The sequence below is a fragment of the Tarenaya hassleriana genome, unplaced genomic scaffold (assembly GCF_000463585.1).
Source record: "Tarenaya hassleriana unplaced genomic scaffold, ASM46358v1 Cleome22, whole genome shotgun sequence".
In the NCBI taxonomy this organism is placed as follows: domain Eukaryota; kingdom Viridiplantae; phylum Streptophyta; class Magnoliopsida; order Brassicales; family Cleomaceae; genus Tarenaya; species Tarenaya hassleriana.
The window spans coordinates 117,509-138,171 of record NW_010965541.1 but is presented as its reverse complement, the minus strand read 5'-3'; the positions used below and the strand labels follow the sequence as shown (position 1 = coordinate 138,171).

Genomic DNA, 20,663 nt, shown 5'->3' with positions numbered 1-20,663 from the left:
AAACTATGGATCTCTTGACGAAGTAAAATTTTAATTTTAAATCTAATTTTTAGTTTGTAGTCTGTAATTCTTTATGAACTCTAACAGTGAGTTATTATTAACATATTGAAAATGAAAAAAAAATATTAAACATGATAAAAAAACTTATTTAATATGGTATTCTATAAATAGTGATGCATTTGGATTTTGGATTAAAAGAAATATAATGATGTAACTAGAAATTGAGTTAAAAATTTAAAACTTTTATTTTTCTTATTTTTGTAACAACTTATTTATTAGGTATATATATAATTTAACAGTTTATTTAATATTATATTTATTTGATATATATTTTTTTTATAAAAATAGAAATTTAGAAAAAAATTTGATTTGATTTTATTTGAATAGACAAAAAAAATGTATTTGGTTTATGAATTGAGTTGTAATTGATTACTATCAACTAATTTATAAAACAAATAAGTATTGATACGGACTAAAAAATTGTGGCAATCAATACTCCGCTCGTCCCAATCAACTTTTTTTTACACTCATGATTTTTTAGAATGAGTTAATTAAAATTGCAAAAAAATTTATTTATCTATAAATATTTAGAATGCAATTTCCATAATGTGATGTTATATATACATTACGCCATGAGACGTAATCATTGAGCCACTGACAAATATAATAAAAGAGAAAGACACCACCAACGAGCTATCCTTTTTTTTTTGTGATCGTCACAACCTGTCCACTATGAACTAATTGAATTATCATATTTATTAATTGAAAAAATAAAATAAAAAACTGAATTTGTGCAAAAATTAAAAAAATCCTTATTTTAGAGTAATTTCCTTTTTAGACTATAAGTGCAACACCATATTTTTTGAAAAAATCGTTTTTTGTTTATGTTGAACTCGTGACACTTTTTTTGGTGATTTTGCTGCGGTTCATAGTTTTTTCTTGTAGACGGCTTTTTTTATATGTAAAATAATTAAATTAACGCAAAAAACATTATTTACCAAATTAATGTTATATTACTTAACTCTCATTTTCATCGATTTTAATGTATTTGTGGAATTATATTTTCTTTTGTTGAAATCAAAATTTGTATGTGGTTTTGAGTCTCACTGTCTTCAAGAATAGAAATTTTTTAATACTAAAAAGTAGCACCCATACCCTTAATTTAATCCCTTTGATTAGGGTTTAATCAACATTTCCAGTTATTTCCCACCAAATCTACCCATCTCTCTCTCTCTCTCTCGGCTTGTGGTTTGCTTCTTCAATCCTCAAACCCAGAAAAGAACAAAGAACAGAGAGAAATTGGTTATGATTTCTGCGACCCACATTGCTTCAATCCAACTCCAGCACAGAATTCTCTGCAATATCCTACATCTCACCCTTCTCTTTCCTCGGAAGATTTGAATCAAAAAGCTCTTTTGATTTTTTTTTTGACAAAAGGTCGGGATTTTTTTTTCCCCTTTGGAACCGCCATGACTGAGGTCCTTCATTTCCCTGCGTCTCCAAGCGGTGCTTCTCCGTCTTCTTCTTCCTCTTCCTCCGCTTCTTCAGCCTCTTCCTCTTCTTCTCCTACACCCACTTCCTTATCCTACGCCTCCCGGTCCAATGCCGCCGCCGCGGTGCCGCTCCTAATCGGTTCCGACCACCGGAGAAGAAACCCAGTTCCGGGATTCGCGGATGATGTTGACTTTCAAGGCTCCAGCTTGACGGGTCTTGATGCAGAAGACGCGGAACAACGACAGCAGTTGCGGCGAAGCACCGGCGGCGACGGAGGGGATCAGCTCTCTCTATTGGCTCTTCTGGTTGCCATTTTCAGGAGATCTCTTGTCTCTTGCAAGAGCAACCGGAGGGAGTTCTGTTCCATGGAGATCGGTTGGCCAACCAACGTCCGACACGTGGCACACGTAACCTTCGACCGCTTCAATGGCTTCTTGGGTTTGCCGGATGAGTTCGAGCCGGAGGTCCCCAGAAGAGCTCCCAGCGCAAGGTACATTGTCGAGTTTCTTTTACTCCCTGTTCTTGAAATGCCACTGTAGGGTTTCAAAGGTTTCTGCCTATAATGGTCGATAATGCAGAACAATTCTTTCAATGGCCTTGGTTTAGTTTTCATCAGAGTTCACTGAGCAGAATGCCCAAGAAATCTTGAATTGAGGATTGCAACTTAGCGATTGTAAAGGCGTCGGCTTTAAGGTTGTATTCACTTGTGATGCAGAATGAGTCTCTATTATATCTGATATATCTCAAAATTATGGCCATTTTAAGTCGGGCATCCAATTATATGCCCTGTGTATGTTCATGATCAAGACTTGTGCATTTGCGCTACATTGCCTGATCACTTCTTGTTTGCTTATCGCCGGTAAGGATCAGTTGAAGCGTAAGAGAAGAGATATGTCATAGTTCCGGGACTTGAAGCTAGTTTCGATCTCTCGAGGTTTTTAGGTTCCTCTCCGGCATTATATTTAGTACCATGTCCCGTAATCAAATCTTGACCCGGATTCTTCGTATTTGTGATCTGTTCTGGTTAAACCGATACATGACAAAAGTGCCAAACTTTCTTTCTCACTGCATTCGCTTATGGCATTTTCTATTTAGATTTCTCGGATGATGATTCTCTCTTATGGGTTTGGAGGATTTTGATCACTTTTGCAGTGCAACAGCCTTTGGGGTATCAACAGAATCCATGCAATTATCATATGATTCAAGAGGAAACTGCGTTCCTACTATCCTCTTGTTGATGCAGAACTGTCTATACACACAAGGCGGCTTGCAGGTTGGTAATCTTAGTTCTGTTCTGTCTTTCTTGACATTCTTTGTTAAGGAAACATATATCGTAATTTTCAGGCAGAGGGAATTTTCAGAATCACGGCCGAGAATAGCGAGGAGGAGGCAGTCAGGGAGCAACTAAATCGGGGAGTTATACCTGAGGGCGTTGATATACACTGCTTAGCCGGACTTATCAAGGTATATTCACTCTCTTCCCGGAAAATTTTCTACTGAATTTGGCACGTTCAAGACTTCGAGATAATTGACATGCCGGTGTTTCAGGCGTGGTTCAGGGAACTCCCGAGTGGAGTTCTTGATCCTTTGTCGCCTGAGCAGGTGATGCAGTGCCAGACAGAAGAGGAGTTCGTTGAGCTCGTTAGGGTTTTACCCCCCACCGAAGCTTCCCTGCTCGATTGGGCGATTAATCTAATGGCAGACGTTGTCCAGCATGAGCATCTGAACAAGATGAATTCTCGTAACATAGCCATGGTTTTCGCCCCGAACATGACACAGGTGAGTGCCCCCGTAAAAGAATGTTTCTTTCTCCGTGCCATCATGCTCAAGAACGATGGATGATGATGATGACTAGAATCTCTTCTGGTTTTTGCCATAGATGGTTGATCCGTTGACCGCACTGATGTATGTGGTACAAGTGATGAACTTTCTCAAGACACTAATCGGGAGAACTCTACGTGAAAGGCAAGATCCGGTCGTGGACCTGAATCCCGGATTCCGTCTAGAACCTTCCGACGAGAGTGGCCACGAAAGCCCGTCTCAGTCTTTGACGTTTAACGTCGAGGAAAAGGAAGATACCAGAGAGCAAACCGAAGGTAATCAAGAAGGCTACTATTATATCCATGAGAAGAACCATTACACAGAACGTGCAGAGATATCAGATGAAGAAGATGCAGTGTATGACGAATCACCATTAGATTCGGAGAACGACGGGGGGAAAGGTGAGATCGGGGAACTGAGCGAGTCGGGTCTGGTAAACAATGGAAGGAAGACGACTATAGTGATGCCATACCTTCCGGTACAGTTTGAGGTGGACAAGATGAAGGGATTGAGCAATTTGAGCCGTGTAAACTCGAGGGTTGAGCGTATTGAAGCTTGGCGATGAATCAATAACAGAATAAAACTCTAAGAACCACGCCGTCTTCTTCTTCTTCTTGTGAAGTTTCTTCCTTTTTGTTCAATGTCTGAAATTGGCTTCTTATTTGTTGAACCTTCCGTACCGATCCTTAACCGAACCGGTTAACGGCATTAACCGGACGATTTTCCCCCGGTCCGTGCATGTTTCTTTAAGAAGTCGTCTACTCGTGAAAGCCAAGCCATGTTAACATCGTGTACTTTGACGTGCTTGTTTTTCCTTATTTTTTGGGCGAATTTAATTGCGAACTATTTATACGGTTTAAAAATTAAAATTGTGTTATAAATAAAATATATTTATGGTAGATCTCACCGTACTATTCATATCGACTTACTGTTCATATATATGGTACTGTTTATACCGACCGTATACGTGAGGAATTTCTATAAATAAGCCATTTGGATTCCTCCATTTGTACACTTTCAAGAGATATCAATAAGAAATAAACTTGTTCTTTATTCTCCTAAATACAGTTTTCGGTTTATAGTTAACGATGTAATATACGGGTCGTTAATATTTCTTCCGATTTCATAACACGTTATCAGTACGAGCACTCTTCCACAGCTAAAGAAAATGAATATGGCTAAATTTGCAGACCGATGAGGAGATATATGTTTGGTAAATAATGCTACAATACATACAATACTGAAAGACAAAAAATATTTTTTTGAATCTAAGAATAAACAAAGGAAATGTCAATACTATATATGGAAATGGAAAAATAATCGAAGGTTCTGAAAGAGTCGATTTCATAATGACAGGAGGAACAAAATTTACAGTAAAAGATACATTATTTTCCTCCAAGTCCCAAATAAATTTATCGAGTTTTAAAGATATCCGACAAAATAGATATCATATTGAAACTATGAATGAGGATGACACTGAGTATTTATATATCACTTCAATCCATTCGGGACAAAAGTATGTGTTAGAAAAATTACCCACTCTATCCTCGGGATTATATTATACTAATATCAATGTGATTGAATCACATGTCATAGTAAAACGGAAGTTTACTGATACATTCAAAATTTGACATGATCGATTGAGTCACCCTGGTACCATTATGATGAGAAAAATTATTGAAAACTCTCGTGGTCACCCATAGAAAAGCCAGAAGATTTTTCAATCGGATGACCTTTCTTGTGATGCATGTTCTAAAGAGAAATTAATAATTAGACCATCACAAGTTAAAATCGGGTATGAATTACCATCATTTTTAGAAAGAATTCATGGTGATATCTGTGGACCCATTCATCCACTATGCGGACCATTTCGATATTTTATAGTATTAATTGATGCTTCAAGCACATGGTTGTATGTATGCCTTTTATCATCGTGTAATTTGGCATTTACCCGATTCCTAACCCAAACAATTAAACTAAGGGCACGGTTCTCAGAGTACCCGATCAAGAAAGTGAGGCTTGATAATGTTGGAGAATTCACATCATAAGCTTTTGATGATTACTGTGTAGCAATGGGTATTGATGTTGAACACCCAGCAGCACACGTTCATACACATAATGGATTGGCAGAGTCATTAATCAAACGACTCCAGTTTATTGCCAGACCATTGATAATGAAAACAAAATTACGCATTTCTAACTGGGGTCATGCTATTTTGCATGTTGCATCACTGATTCATATAAGACCAAGTGCATATCATAAATATTCTCCATTACAATTAACATTTGGTCAAGAACCTAATATATCGCATTTCAAAATATTCGGATGCGCAGTATATATCCCGATTTCCCCACCTCAACATATAAAAATAGGACCACAAAGGAGACGTGAAACATATATTGGGTACAATTCGCCATCCGTTATGCGACATCTTGAGCCACAAACTGGAGATGTTTTTATGGCTCGTTTTGCTGATTGCCATTTTAATGAAAATGAATTCCTATCATTAGGGGGAGAAAAATAATAGAATGGTGGAAAATGGAAATGATCTTAATTGGTGTACACCATCATTATCCCACTTTGATCCCCCAGCAAAACAACGAGAACTAGAAGTTCAAAGGATTATACATTTGCAGAATGTTACAAATCAGTTACCTGATGCATTTGCAGATACAACTAGGGTAACAAGATCATATATAGATGCTGCAAATATTCCTGCTCGGATTGAAATTCCGAAAGAACAAACGAAAGAAAATTCGACAAACGATTCCAAAATACGCCTGAAGCGTGGACGACCTATTGGTTCTAAAGACAAAAACCCCCGAAAAAGCAAAGGGCCCAAGAAAAATGAAATGCTCGATTCGGAGGAACGTGTTCCAAATCAAAGAAATGAAGTACCTTGTAATGATGGTACAAATCTAGAGAATAAAAATCATTATATCTCAATTAATTATATCAGTAATGGTACATTATGGAATCGAAAAGAAATCAAAGAAATTGATGATAAATTCTCTTATAATGTATCAAAAAAATTGATGAAAATGAAAATCCAGAATCCATATCTATTTTGGAATGTCAAAAGAGATTAGATTGAAATAAATGGAGAGACGCAATACGGGTTGAATTGGATTCGCTTAATAAGCGAAAGGTATTCGGACATATTGTCATTAAACTGAAAGAAATTACTCCTGTTGGATGTAAATGGGTATTTGTGCGTAAAAGAAATGAAAACAATGAAATTGTGAGATATAAAGCTCGTCTTATCGCACAAGATTTTTTCCAAAGACCAGGAATAGATTACGAGGAAACTTATTCTCCTGTTATGGACGCTATTACATTTCGATACTTAATTAGTCTCGTAGTTTCAAAGAATTTAGAAATGTGTCTCATTGATGTTGTTACTGCTTATTTATATGGATCTCTTGACACAAATATTTATATGAAAGTCCCTAAAGGATTTAAAATGCCCGAAATATTGAAATCAAAACCACAGAGTTATGCGCTGTCAAATTACAACGATCATTGTACGAGCTAAAACAATCAAGACGTATGTGGTATAAACGCCTGAGTGAGCATTTATTGAAAAATGGATATACAAATGATCCTATATCACCATGTGTATTTATCAAGAAGAAGATATCTGGGTTTGTGATTATTGCTATATACGTTGATGATTTAAATATTATTGGAACTACCCGTGAAATTCAGGATGCATCCAATTATTTAAAGGAGAATTTGAAATGAAAGATCTTGGACAAACTAAGTATTGTCTTGGGTTACAAATAGAACATTTGAAAGGTGAAATCTTTCTACATCAATCAAATTATACAAAATGGGTACTAAAACGATTCAATATGGATAATGCAAATCTACTAAGTAGCCCGATGATAAATAGAACATTGGACATTGAAAAAGATCCATTTCGTCCTCGCGAAAATAATGAAGAGATACTTAGTCCTGAAGTACCGTATCTAATTGCAATAGGAGCTCTTATGTATCTTGCAAATTCTACTAGACCGGATATATCATTAGCTACCAATCTATTAGCAAGATACAGTTCTACCCCAACACGAAGACATTAAAATGAGGTTAAACATATATTTCGTTATCTTCAAGGATCTATTGATATTGGATTGTTTTACCCTAAAAACACAAAATAAAAAATTATTGGTTTTGCAGATGCAGGTTATTTATCAGACCCGCATAAAGGCAGATCACAAACAGGCTACGTCTTCACAATCAATGGAACCGCGTTAGTCTGGCGTTCTCAAAAGCAGATGCTAGTTGCTACATCAACTAATCATGCTGAGGTCATCGCATTACACGAGGCGAGCCGAGAATCAGTATGGTTGAGATCATTATCTCAACATATTCAAAAGGCTAGTGGTCCAAGCTCCAACAGTATTGTTTGAAGATAATGTTGCTTGTGTTGCACAGACTAAGGAAAGATTCATCAAAAGTGACAGAACAAAACATATCCCTCTCGAAGTTTTTCGCGTACATCCAGAAGCTTGAAAGGAATAAGGAGATTGAAGTCAAATATATACGATCATGTGACAATGCAGCAGATCTGTTTACCAAGGCCCTTCCGACAATGGTGTTTAAGAAGCATATATATATTATTGGGATGCGTCATTTATAGGAGCTTTGATGTCTTGTTCAGGGGAGCGTGTTGCTGTACTCTTTTTTCCTTATCAGATTTTATCCCATTGGGTTTTACTGATAAGGTTTTTAATGAGGTAGCACCAAAACACGCAACTATACTTTACTAACGGTGGCTCCAAAGGGGAGTGTTATAAATAAAACATATTTATGGTGGAACCCACCGTTACTGTTTATACTGACTTACTGTTCATATATACGGTACTATTCACACCGACTGTATACGTGAACAGTAACTTCGAGATTTCTATTCAATAGGTCATTTGGATTCCTCCATTTGTATACTTTCAAGAAAGAGATCAATAAGAAATACACTTGTTCTCCATTGTCCTAAATACAGTTTTCGGTTTATAGTTAACGATTTAATATTTGGATCGGTAATATTTCTTGCGATTTAACAACAAATTGATATTTCTCTGAAATAGAAGGACTGTTTTGGTATTCTTACGAAAATTAGGACGGTTTTTAGATATTTTTATATAAATAAAATCCATATTACCTTTTGTTCAAATAATATATATATATATATATTCATAGATTAATTTTTTGTTATAAACAGTTTTAGTCATAGATAAAATATCCAAAATACTCTGTGACCAGAATAACTATATGATCACATTGTTGATAACGTTAAATTTATGATGATTACACCAAATCACTATGATTATGCTTTACATATCACACTAATCACTTGATAAAATCATCAAAATTTTAACATTATGATTAATATAATTATACAGGTATTTTGTTCATATGATCTAATCCTCGAAGATATGTGGAAAAATGCCTTGTTGAACATTTTTAGTATTTTTCACATATTTTTGGCATTTCGGAATCTTTATATAAAGAAATTAGCTTTAAAACCCTGCGGGGGTCGTCCGTACAGTTCATGGCGACTTGTAGGGCTTTACTCTCCCATCTCCGCCGATCTCGCCATCTCTCCTCCTCTCTCTCCGCTGTCTCTCTCTCTCCTCATTATGTCTCCGGACCGCCGTCGCCGCGCGTGTACTCACTCCCCCCGTTTGAGCTTCCTCTGTCGCGCTTCTTCTCTGCTCGACCCGATCTGGACTCGGAGCCGACTCGACTCGGATATGAATCGGTCAATGGTGCGGGAACTGATGGCCAGCTAGGGTTCGTCGAAGTCAGCAGCGAGGTGATCGGAGCTGGTGCAGAGAGCTCAGGGTTTTTGACTCAACATGTGATCTCGTTGCTTGATTCGTACCATGATCTCACTGGGTTGCCGTGGTGAGAGAGAACATTCGCCGCTTTTTTGTTTGGTTTCCTAGAAAATATTTTCTGCTTCAAAACGATTGGTTCGTTTTTTTCTTCTCTGCAACTCATGGTGCAAAATCATGAAGGGTTTGTACTCCACCGCCTAGATTGGGAAATTTGCTGCGGCGTATGCATTTTTGCTTTTCTAGATCATAATTCGTGTTAGGGTTTTGGTTTATTTGTGATGGGTTTGGAGAATTTATTGGTTTTGTTAATTTGCCTCAGATGACTTGCCAGGTGGGTAGTGATTATTTCGTCGACTATGGCTTTCAGAATGGCTTTGGTTCCCATACTGGTTTTGCAGCTCAAGCAAACAAAAAGAATATCGGAATTGTTACCTCAGTGTGAGCATTTCCCTTGAACTTCTCATGGCTTTTCACTTAGAAATGGTAGATCTCTGGCTGGTAGTCTGACCATCCTCTGCGGGTTTCATTCATTTCGCCAATATGCTAATGATTTGGCGATGGTTTTGTAGTACCGCCCTTCTGGCCGCCTCGAAATTCAGGAAGGAGTGTCATTGATCAGTTAGTGCTTTTCCGCAAACAAAGAAAAGCAATTGGGTGCCCTTCATTTTTGTGGATTCCTGCTTATTTCTCCATTCAGGTGATTCTCTAATATACATTCTGGATTCTAAGATATCTGATCTGGCTTTCCACTCCGATGATTGAGTAATTCAATTATATCTAATCTACCTTAGGATTACCATCCTGAACTTTAGATGGCTACTTTTCTTTGGGCACAGAATTGAATCTGTCGTTTCCGATGAATTTGAGTGCAAAAAAAAGCCAATTGCCCAAGTATTTGATTCAAAGAATTACTGCATATTTCCATAACTGTCTCTTTGAGTGAGAAAAAAAGGTCTGTGGTTTACTCCTTGCTATTCTGCCTGCAGGTGTCATGTTTTTTGTTGTGGATAACTAGCATTAGAAGAATGTCGTTGGATCATCATCCTGGTTTTGATTGTGTAAGTAGTTATTGTGTTTGAAATTTATTTTGATATTACTTATTCTTCGCCACAACTTGTGTATTTCTGGTCTAGCTGGAAAGCTCTGGACAGCATTTAGTCAATGTTATAGTAAATGTTTTTACCAACATTTTGCCCTACTCTTATATCCTTACGCTCGAACCTTTTGTTCCATGATTTGCAGGGTGGGGCTTTATGGTTCCAGAATTTGACTGAAATTCCCAATGGCCTCTTTGGTCCAATTTTCCCATTTCTTATAGCTGGTTTGCATTACACCAACGTGCAGGTATTTGGTGTTGTTTGTTTTCGTAATTGGATCAAACCTTGACTCACTGCTAACCCTTTCCACATTCCATGTGATGAAGATTCTTTCCTCATGATATTACCATGCTCCAAGTTCCTGATTTTTAATATTTTTTCTACTGTAACTTATGCAGATAATTTTTGCGGGATCCTCGGTTCACAAATTTGATAAGTTCGAGGAATTGGCCAAAGTGAGTTTTTTTTAGCAGCGTAATAGTAGTCAGCCAACCCACATGATTTGTCTTGACTTGATAGTATGCAAAATTTGAAGGTTCTTTATGCTTGTTACTTAATTTTCCTAGGAAGTGCAATTAATGTATTTTTTTGGTTTCTTTTGCAGAATTACAAAAGATTTCTAAATTTTATGACATTTTTGCTTTATTTCCTTGCATACCAGATGCCTCAGGTAAATTAGTCTCTAATACTATCTCCCTCTTGTAAAATTTACATTTTACTGACCATTTGCATATTAGAGAGAACGAGGTTTTTACCAAAATCGTCTATTTGAAATACTAAACTTGTTCAATTACGGGCATTTTTATACTTTTATGTGCAGCATGATTTTCCTTCTGATTTTGCATGTCCTCTTATCACTGCATGATGTCTATTCCTGATTTTTTTAGGGCAAGTCCTCGAGTTTTGTGCATATATAATCAGAAAATAGATAAGTGTAGTATTCTTAACCCAAGTGAACTAGCTAAAGTTAGAGCTACCTTTATCAATTTCATGTTAATACCTGACAAAAGAGAGATTTTCTGTTCCACTATTTCAGTTACGGTTTTTCTAATTTCTTCTGTTATCTGATCAGAAAATTTGTTTCTGCTCATCGAGTTTTTGTTTGACTATTTCTTGTCAGGGAAGTCTGGTTTACTGGACTACTAATTTGTCATTCAGCATAGCCCAGGTTGGTTTTCATGATTGTGATCTAAGATCTACTTGTGCTAAATTCACAGCCTCAGGTTTATCGCCTGTACTGGGCAGGAATTTCTTGGAACAAATAGAATGAAGCTTCTAATAAAACTCATTTAAACGAATTATGTGATGAAAACTGGAGAAACTTAATGGGTAACGGTGATTTCTTTAGACTTGAATCTGTGTAAAATGGGAACACTATCTTGCCTTCATTAATGTTTATTATATAATTTATATTTGATGTATATATAGTATTTATGTTTCTATTGATATACCTATACACACACCCGGTTTCTCATATATTGCATTGGCTTTGTAGCAATCTCTCCTCAAACATCCGACAGTACGTGCTAAATTGGGTCTATCAGGAAATGACATTGTCCAAAAGGAGACTAGAAACGTTGAATCAACAAATGGGAATGAAGCGAAATCTGTGGATCCACCTGCAAAAGGACGCATCATATCCGCACAAACCTTAACCCCTCAAGAGTTGCTTTCTGTAAGTCGAGGATGATGATCAAGAACTTTCCACGTAGTTGGACGTTGACGCTATGGCCTCTCTAATCTTTTTATGTTTAACAGCTGTCTGTGAAATATTTATCAGAAGGGCATATAGAAAAATCAATTCCATTATTACGGTAACTTACCTTGTGTAGTTTCTTGTCATCATTCTGAAAAAACATTCCTTGAAATTGGTTGTCGTCGTTGTTCCTGTGACATTTACTTTGCGGGTTTCCAGACTGGCATTGGAGAAAGATCCCGAGTATTTGAAAGGTATGATCACCCTTGGCCAGGCTTTATATCAGAAGAACCAGTTCCCTGAAGCTGCTGAATATTTGGAGAGTGCTACTTCCAAGGTCTGAAATATGTCATCCCACTGGTTTTACAACGGTCATAGGGATTACCCTTTCGGATTTTCTTCTCGACATCTGATATTAATGGTATTATAGTTTTTTTTACCCTATTAATTGGATATGATCCCTATCTTTCAGCTTCTTGCTGCTTGTCCAACAGAAGTCGAAGATGTCGATAACTTAATAGTTGCGTCCCAATGGGCAGGTGTCTCCAATATACGCCAGGTGCTTCCTCCGTCATTTTTCTTTTCACATCTTGTCAGCTTGGTATCATACATTATCATGCTTTTTTATAAAAAAAAATCTTGTTCTGCTACTTCTGTTCTTGCAAGTTGCAAGAATCACATTATGGGTTCTGGTGATATTCCAAAGCTTTACCTTGTTACCCATATCTCATTGGATCACGAGTGCAAAGTCCTCAAGTACTTGGATTCCATCTATGTTACCAATTGATCTGTCATTCTCTTGGCCTCATCTATATATATATATATGACTCAAGTGCTGTTAAGTTGGATAGATAGCTTTGTCTGGTTTGATCATGTTTATGTCTTGAATGGATATATAACATATTTCAGGGGAAGACGCCGGACGGAATCACACACCTTGAAAGGGTTGCGAATATGAAAGAACCCGATGACCCGAAGAGCAAAGCTCATTACTTTGATGCGTTGGTACTTCTGTCAAGGTAAATGGTTCATATTGTGATGTATTCATATAAAGATGATAAAGAAAAAGAGTGTGTGAGAAATTTCTGCGTGTTTTTTTGTCCAGCGCTTTGTTCAATGAAGGCCGGAAAGATGAGGCAGCCAAGTACTTGAGGTTAGTCGTCGCTTACGACAATTCCTTCAAGGAATTGCTGAAACAATGTGAAGAGGAACGCTGAAACATCAAAGTCTCTTCTCGTGCTTCTTTATAACAATAATAATTTTTATTTGGTTCGTTAAAATAATTGAAGTGGTCACTATTTTTTTGGGGATTTTCCCTTGTATTTACTTTATGAATTAAGTTATACTTTTGATTTTATTTTATATATTTATTGATTAATGTTCTTTAAGTCTCGATTTTGCTTATTCATATAACTAATGGCTACACGTGCATTTGTATATATTTGTGTGCAGTGATATGAAAAAACAGTTAAGAGGAAGAGGGTATTTCATCTTGATATTAACGATTAATGAACGGTTCTGGTAATAGCAAGTGTCAAGGATTTAAAAGGTACACAGAATGTAATATGAATATTATAATATATATACTTATGTATATATTTTTTATTTAAAGAAAATCTTTACAAAAATATCAGATAAATATCTGAAGTATAAAATTTCTATATAAATATCTGGATTTTTCTAAAATTCTATATAAATATCTAGACTTTTGAAAAACTCCCAAATAAAACTGAAATCTGTTAATAACATCACCTATTTTTATTTAAAAAATACCTGAAATTTATATTTATTTAAGAAAATTTTTAAAAGTCTAGATATTATATATAAGATTTTTAAAAGTTCAGATATTGATATAGAAATTTTATAATTCAGGTATTTATATAGAATCTATATATATTAATAAAGGAGTTTAAAGGATTGTGGTGAAGACACCTAAGTATTCTACATGTCAATTTTTTAAATTTTGATTGGTTTATAAATCCTCATTAGGTACATCAACTTTAAATAAATAATTAAAATTAAAAATCTCATAATAAACTCATTTATATTATATATAGTATTGAAATATTATTAATTATATTTAATTTAAAAATTGATCTTGCTGATTTTATCTTAATAAAAATAACAAAATAAACCATAATATAAAAATCTAGAATGTAATTTATCATTAGTTTTATATATTATATTTTAAATTTATTTGTTATCTTCATAAAAATAATAAAATAAAACATTACATTCTATATATATTAATAAAGGAGTTTAAAGGATTGTGGCGAAGACACCTAAGCATTCTACATGTCAATTTTTTAAATTTTGATTGGTTTATAAATCCTCATTAGGTACATTAACTTTAAATAAATAATTAAAATTAAAAATCTCATATCTATATATATTAATAAAGGAGTTTAAAGGATTGTGGCGAAGACACCTAAGCATTCTACATGTCAATTTTTTAAATTTTGATTGGTTTATAAATCCTCATTAGGTACATCAACTTTAAATAAATAATTAAAATTAAAAATCTCATAATAAACTCATTTATATTATATATAGTATTGAAATATTATTAATTATATTTAATTTAAAAATTGATCTTGCTGATTTTATCTTAATAAAAATAACAAAATAAACCATAATATAAAAATCTAGAATGTAATTTATCATTAGTTTTATATATTATATTTTAAATTTATTTGTTATCTTCATAAAAATAATAAAATAAAACATTACATAAAAATTTTGGTTATAGAATTTTATTGAGAAACATATGTTTCACGTTCGAATACATTTATTGACTGTTATTTTATTGTTGGGACGTTGGATCGTTTCGCTGACTTCTATAATTTGTTCTTCCTAGAAAAACAACACCATAAAAAAATTTCATAGAATTAAATATCCTTTAAAAATTCACAGACATTTTACTTCCCAATCGTGCCCTGATCGATCCCTGATACTCTCTCCGACAACTCCAATGTCCGCCGAATCTTCGGCGTCTTAACGGGGAGGGAGAGGTTGATGTCGGCATCGCGATCGGATTTCTTGTGAGGAGAGAACGCGACAGGATCGAGTCGTCGCATCCGTTAACCATGCAGCCGTGGAAGATTCCGGCGGCTGCCATCGGGGAAGCGTACTTCAGACAGTGATGATAACTTTCTGTAATGAAATGTGTATAATCTTTTATTCTCTTACTTTTGCAGTGCCCCTTCGTCGTAGACCCGTTCCAAATGTACTATGCTCGGGCTAAAGGGTGCCGATGCGGTATTGCTTCTCGCTACTGTGTTGACTGATCTAGAGATTACTTACATGCTTAAGCTCTGCAATAGGTTAGGTCTCGCTTCACTGAGGTCTGTATATTATCGAGCGTTAAAGTTTTTGCTGGATCCTTCATTTTGTGCATGACGAGTTGCTAAAATATGTATATGTATATGTATATATATATATGTATAATATTTTGTATGGATGTATGTATATATATGTTTATATTTTTATTTTTTACTTTTTATTTGCATGTATATGTGTTTATATTTGTGTATGTATGTATGTATGTATTTTTTATATTAAATTTTTAATTTTTAATTTGTGTATATGTATATATATGTGTGTGTGCTACGTATGTATGTATATATATAGATGCATTTATGTGTATAATTATTTGTGTATATATATGTATATATCTATATATATGTACATGTGTGTATATATGTCTATACATATATTCATATGTATTTGTGTATATATGTATGTCTATGTATAGAAATATGAATATATTTGTATGTGTATGTATATACGTTTATATGGAGTGTGTGCTACGTATGTATGTATATATATAGATGCATTTATGTGTATAATTATTTGTGTATATATATGTATATATCTATATATATGTACATGTGTGTATATATGTCTATACATATATTCATATGTATTTGTGTATATATGTATGTCTATGTATAGAAATATGAATATATTTGTATGTGTATGTATATACGTTTATATGGATTTATATGTATATATACGTTACTAATTAAAAATGATTTTTTTAAATTAATCTTTCTATATTTTTATTCTTACAAAAATCATTTATCATATGTAATCCCTAAATCAATGAAAATAATGATGTTAAAATCAAAAGAAATATTAAATCAAAGTAAATCTTAGACATCAAGAGAATATTCAAAGATCTACAGAGAGAGTAGTCAATAGACATAAATTATTATTATTATTATTATTATTATTATTATTATTATTATTATTATTATTATTATTATTATTATCATGTCTCAGATTTTGAGCTTTGCTGACAGCAAGAGTTCTGTTCTGTCTTGATTCGGTTCTTCTTCAGGGAGGCCTCGAAAAATTGGAAGCAATAAGGAGTGCCGGTGTAAAGGTCTATACTTAATTTGAAACCCCCCATTGGGTACTTCAGACAGTGATGATAACTTTCTGTAATGAAATGTGTATAATCTTTTATTCTCTTACTTTTGCAGTGCCCCTTCGTCGTAGACCCATTCCAAATGTACTATGCTCGGGCTAAAGGGTGCCGATGCGGTATTGCTTCTCGCTACTGTGTTGACTGATCTAGAGATTACTTACATGCTTAAGCTCTGCAATAGGTTAGGTCTCGCTTCACTGAGGTCTGTATATTATCGAGCGTTAAAGTTTTTGCTGGATCCTTCATTTTGTGCATGACGAGTTGCTAAAATATGTATATGTATATGTATATATATATATGTATAATATTTTGTATGGATGTATGTATATATATGTTTATATTTTTATTTTTTACTTTTTATTTGCATGTATATGTGTTTATATTTGTGTATGTATGTATGTATGTATTTTTTATATTAAATTTTTAATTTTTAATTTGTGTATATGTATATATATGTGTGTGTGCTACGTATGTATGTATATATATAGATGCATTTATGTGTATAATTATTTGTGTATATATATGTATATATCTATATATATGTACATGTGTGTATATATGTTTGTACATATATTCATATGTATTTGTGTATATATGTATGTCTATGTATAGAAATATGAATATATTTGTATGTGTATGTATATACGTTTATATGGATTTATATGTATATATACGTTACTAATTAAAAATGATTTTTTTAAATTAATCTTTCTATATTTTTATTCTTACAAAAATCATTTATCATATGTAATCCCTAAATCAATGAAAATAATGATGTTAAAATCAAAAGAAATATTAAATCAAAGTAAATCTTAGACATCAAGAGAATATTCAAAGATCTACAGAGAGAGTAGTCAATAGACATAAATTATTATTATTATTATTATTATTATTATTATTATTATTATTATTATTATTATTATTATTATTATTATTATTATTATTATTATTATTATTATTATTATTATTATTTATGAATGTATAAATAGAAATAATTTTTAATAAATTTACAATGACAGTTTACTATATTTTCATTGGTTTATTAACGTCCACATATATCATTTACTTCTTTTTTCCTAAATAAATCAAATTATATTATGTTCGGACGATCACATTCCTGTAAGTATGGGAACATATCGAGCAAATCACATTCATATCAGACATATTTTTCATTTAGATCACAATACAAATAACATTAGATAACATATTATAAAATTAATATTAGATAAAATGGAAATATATATATATATATATATACGTATATATTTATTTTATATTTTATTATTTTATTTTGTATGAACATAAAAATTATTATATTTATCTTTTGTTTATTAAATTTACATGATAATGATGATACGGTATTTTTAACCCACATAACAATGATATATCATTAAATTCGTTTAATAATTAACGGAGTTAAAGAGGATGTATGCTTATGGTAAGTTTTAGAAAAATAAATTGTAAAAATTTTGAAATCCGTATATCTATATGAAAGTTTTTTTGAAAGTTGATGATCTAAATATATATGACATAAAATCGAAAAAAATCCAAAAACAATTATCCAAATTTAAGACAATATGCGATTGAGTAGTTTGAATAGTATTTTTTCACTTAAACAATAATGAAAGAGGTTTTTTGAGTTTCCAAATGCAAAAAACAAAAAAAAATTCTATTTATTAAAATACATATAAATCTATAGATATTTTATAGATTCAATATATTAAATAATATTTGTATTATATTAAACTTACTAATAATTTTTATGAAACAAGTATTCTATCATTCCACACATCATTATCTATAAACAAAATATAAAGAATTAAAGTCAACATTAAAATATATAATCTAATCTTTCTTAAAACTATCTCCGAGAAAATGGGAATAAGGGGTTTCTACCCAGGGTAAGAAAACTCTGAGGAAAACACGAAGAGCAAGGAGGAGAAAGAGACCGGTACGACTGAGGGGAGAGGTCGGTGAGAGATTGCGGAAGAAGAGAGAGACGAAGAAGAGAATGGATTTGAGAAAATGTTCTGAATCGGTCGATGGCGTAGGATCTTAATTCATGGAAATCTGAAAATTTGGTTTGATATCAGAAACATGGATGCATATAGAAGTGGAAGAATTCACAAATATGAGAAGAAAAAATGAAGTGAGAGAAATCTATGGAAGATGGTACAGATCTAATAACAAAATAAATCAATGAATCGATGAGTTTAATTGTATTCCATATATTAACCCAATTCATAACTAAACACGTGTTTGTAAAAAAGGACAGAAAAAACCTTAACATATATTAAATAAGTATAAGACACCTTATGATTTGCTAATGTAAAGTGGAGATCTAAAAAATAAAAAACTTACTGTAAAAAAATCTAATAGTTTAAGATTTTGTATATAATTACGAAATTTTTTAAATGTATATAATTTATCAAGTTTTGCGTTTGTATGAGATGGATGTATATATCGATATGTTTCAATGTTCATATGCTTCTCCATGTATGGTTTCTGTTTGTGAAGTCATTTGATGTGTTGAAGTCATTTAATCGTGGCGTAAGCCCTAATAGTCTCTCCAACAAATCTAAGGTTCGTCGACTCTTCAACATCTCGCCGGTTATGTCAACTCTGTCTCCACCGATTCTACTCTATCTTTGTTTTTTCTTAGTAAAATCTAAGTTGGTATTTGGTTTTGTCATGTATCTTTTGAGATTCGATCCACAAGAGCAGTACAATTGGTGGAAAACAAAAGCAATGGAGGAACAACCTTACTGGTTCAAAATATGGTTCTGAATTGTGAAAATTGTGACAGTGATTCTCCATAAACGTGTCTTTAACTTCTCGGAACAATGTTTGATCATTTCTACTTTTTTTAAGGTGGTGTTATTGATATTGTTCATATTTTCGTTGATTTATAATTGGTAATTATCATTTTAGGTTCATCTGTTGTTATGAGAAGAAACACGTCTGCAAGTCTAAACTTCACATTTATTTATTTATTTATTGTGCATGAAAAAAACTATATTTTTTATTTAAATTTAAATCCCTCAACGATAAAGATAAGCTAAACGAAATACGAAACTGGACCGACTAGGGTAAACAAAACTCTACGTAATGTGAAGTTAAACTGAAAACCTTTATATCAGTTGTGGAATTACAATCGAAGCGAAAAAAAAATTTACATTAAAAAATTAAATTTATAATTTTTCAAGGGTGGTTTTCTTCGTATTCTGCTTCAAATCGAAGGCGTAAAGATGAGATATTTATCAAAGAGTTTTAAAAGTAAAAACAAAATTATAAAAATAAATACATGAGGTCAACAGAACAAATCAAATTAACAAAAGACTTATACTCCATTAAAAAATAAAGATATAATATATATATATATACATATAGATATATTCATAACAAATAAAAGTACAAAAATATAAATACATATATATACATAAATATATATGTACACATACATATATTTATAAAGATTAAAAAAACAAATCAACAATAGGACATCCATAATATATAATTCATATCGATCTTATAAATCTTTTACATAATGCTATTCATATTTTCTCACTTTTTTACTTATTTAAATACATATTTTACAACAATTTAATATTATGATAATACTTCTTCTAAATCAAACAAATAATATATATATTTTTTTACTAAATCTATATATAAAATCTTTATAATAAAATAAAAAAAACACCCGCGCGATCTCGCCTAGTTATTATAAAAGTTTAGATATTTATATACTATTTATTTTAGTTGAGGTAGGCTTACTGTCTCATTAATTGGACATGCTACATCGTCATCCGTAGGACAATTTGATCAATACAGTAAATGCCAACAAATTAATTTCAAAACAATAAGTTTAGGGTTTTTTTACTTTTGTTAAAAAAGTAAATAAACTCAAATTTACAAGTTTAAATTTTTTTTCATGAAAACTTTTATAAATTCAATGTTTTTTAATGATATTTTTCAAAAATAAAAGTAAGCGTATGTGCGCAGGCGCAGCTGTCACCAAGACTGTCAAGCGGAACAACTTTAATTTAAATAAATATAATCAGAAAATAAAAGACATGTGAAATCGATTCGACCGCCTGTCTCCTCGTGTATTGACTTTTAATCTTGTGTTTGTTTGTTTTTTCCCTTCAAAAATCATTTATGAATCCCAAAACTAAAAAAATGTGTGAAATCGGTTTGTTTATGAGAAAATCCGAAAATCGTTTTAGGATTTGAGTAATTGGGTCTGAAACAGATGAATAGCGTAATTATGATATATGTT

The 20,663-nt window shown here is 32.7% G+C and overlaps 2 protein-coding genes across 3 annotated transcripts; both read left to right on the top strand.

The window, feature by feature from the left end:
* The first annotated feature begins 1,218 nt into the window (after positions 1 to 1,218).
* Positions 1,219 to 4,109, top strand: LOC104814784 (rho GTPase-activating protein 1). The gene is made up of 5 exons (XM_010542968.2): positions 1,219 to 1,984; positions 2,647 to 2,767; positions 2,839 to 2,958; positions 3,043 to 3,273; positions 3,374 to 4,109. Exons 1-5 carry the CDS (start codon positions 1,470 to 1,472, stop codon positions 3,878 to 3,880), a joined length of 1,494 nt encoding a protein of 497 aa, XP_010541270.1. The 5' UTR covers positions 1,219 to 1,469; the 3' UTR covers positions 3,881 to 4,109.
* A 4,748-nt stretch (positions 4,110 to 8,857) lies between these two features.
* On the top strand, positions 8,858 to 13,321 carry LOC104814783 (ALBINO3-like protein 3, mitochondrial). 2 transcript variants are annotated; one of them, XM_010542966.2, is made up of 14 exons: positions 8,858 to 9,223; positions 9,488 to 9,594; positions 9,726 to 9,853; positions 10,143 to 10,214; positions 10,399 to 10,500; positions 10,652 to 10,708; positions 10,858 to 10,923; positions 11,374 to 11,421; positions 11,749 to 11,928; positions 12,012 to 12,067; positions 12,169 to 12,286; positions 12,422 to 12,508; positions 12,859 to 12,968; positions 13,055 to 13,321. In XM_010542966.2, exons 1-14 carry the CDS (start codon positions 8,868 to 8,870, stop codon positions 13,164 to 13,166), a joined length of 1,599 nt encoding a protein of 532 aa, XP_010541268.1. In that variant the 5' UTR covers positions 8,858 to 8,867; the 3' UTR covers positions 13,167 to 13,321. The 2 variants fall into 2 exon arrangements, with proteins under 2 accessions (XP_010541268.1, XP_010541269.1); XM_010542967.1 differs by having other exon boundaries at positions 9,133 to 9,223; positions 9,476 to 9,594.
* Positions 13,322 to 20,663: the final 7,342 nt, after the last annotated feature.

Bases quoted from the DNA above. Each gene is read 5' to 3' on its own strand.
- LOC104814784 (XM_010542968.2), top strand. From the start codon at position 1,470: ATGACTGAGGTCCTTCATTTCCCTGCGTCTCCAAGCGGTGCTTCTCCG. The intron at 1,985-2,646 runs GTACATTGTCGA...TCACTTTTGCAG, and splicing joins AGAAGAGCTCCCAGCGCAAG to TGCAACAGCCTTTGGGGTAT. The intron at 3,274-3,373 runs GTGAGTGCCCCC...TTTTTGCCATAG, and splicing joins TCGCCCCGAACATGACACAG to ATGGTTGATCCGTTGACCGC.
- LOC104814783 (XM_010542966.2), top strand. From the start codon at position 8,868: ATGGCGACTTGTAGGGCTTTACTCTCCCATCTCCGCCGATCTCGCCAT. The intron at 10,924-11,373 runs GTAAATTAGTCT...ATTTCTTGTCAG, and splicing joins TTGCATACCAGATGCCTCAG to GGAAGTCTGGTTTACTGGAC. The intron at 12,509-12,858 runs GTGCTTCCTCCG...AACATATTTCAG, and splicing joins GTGTCTCCAATATACGCCAG to GGGAAGACGCCGGACGGAAT.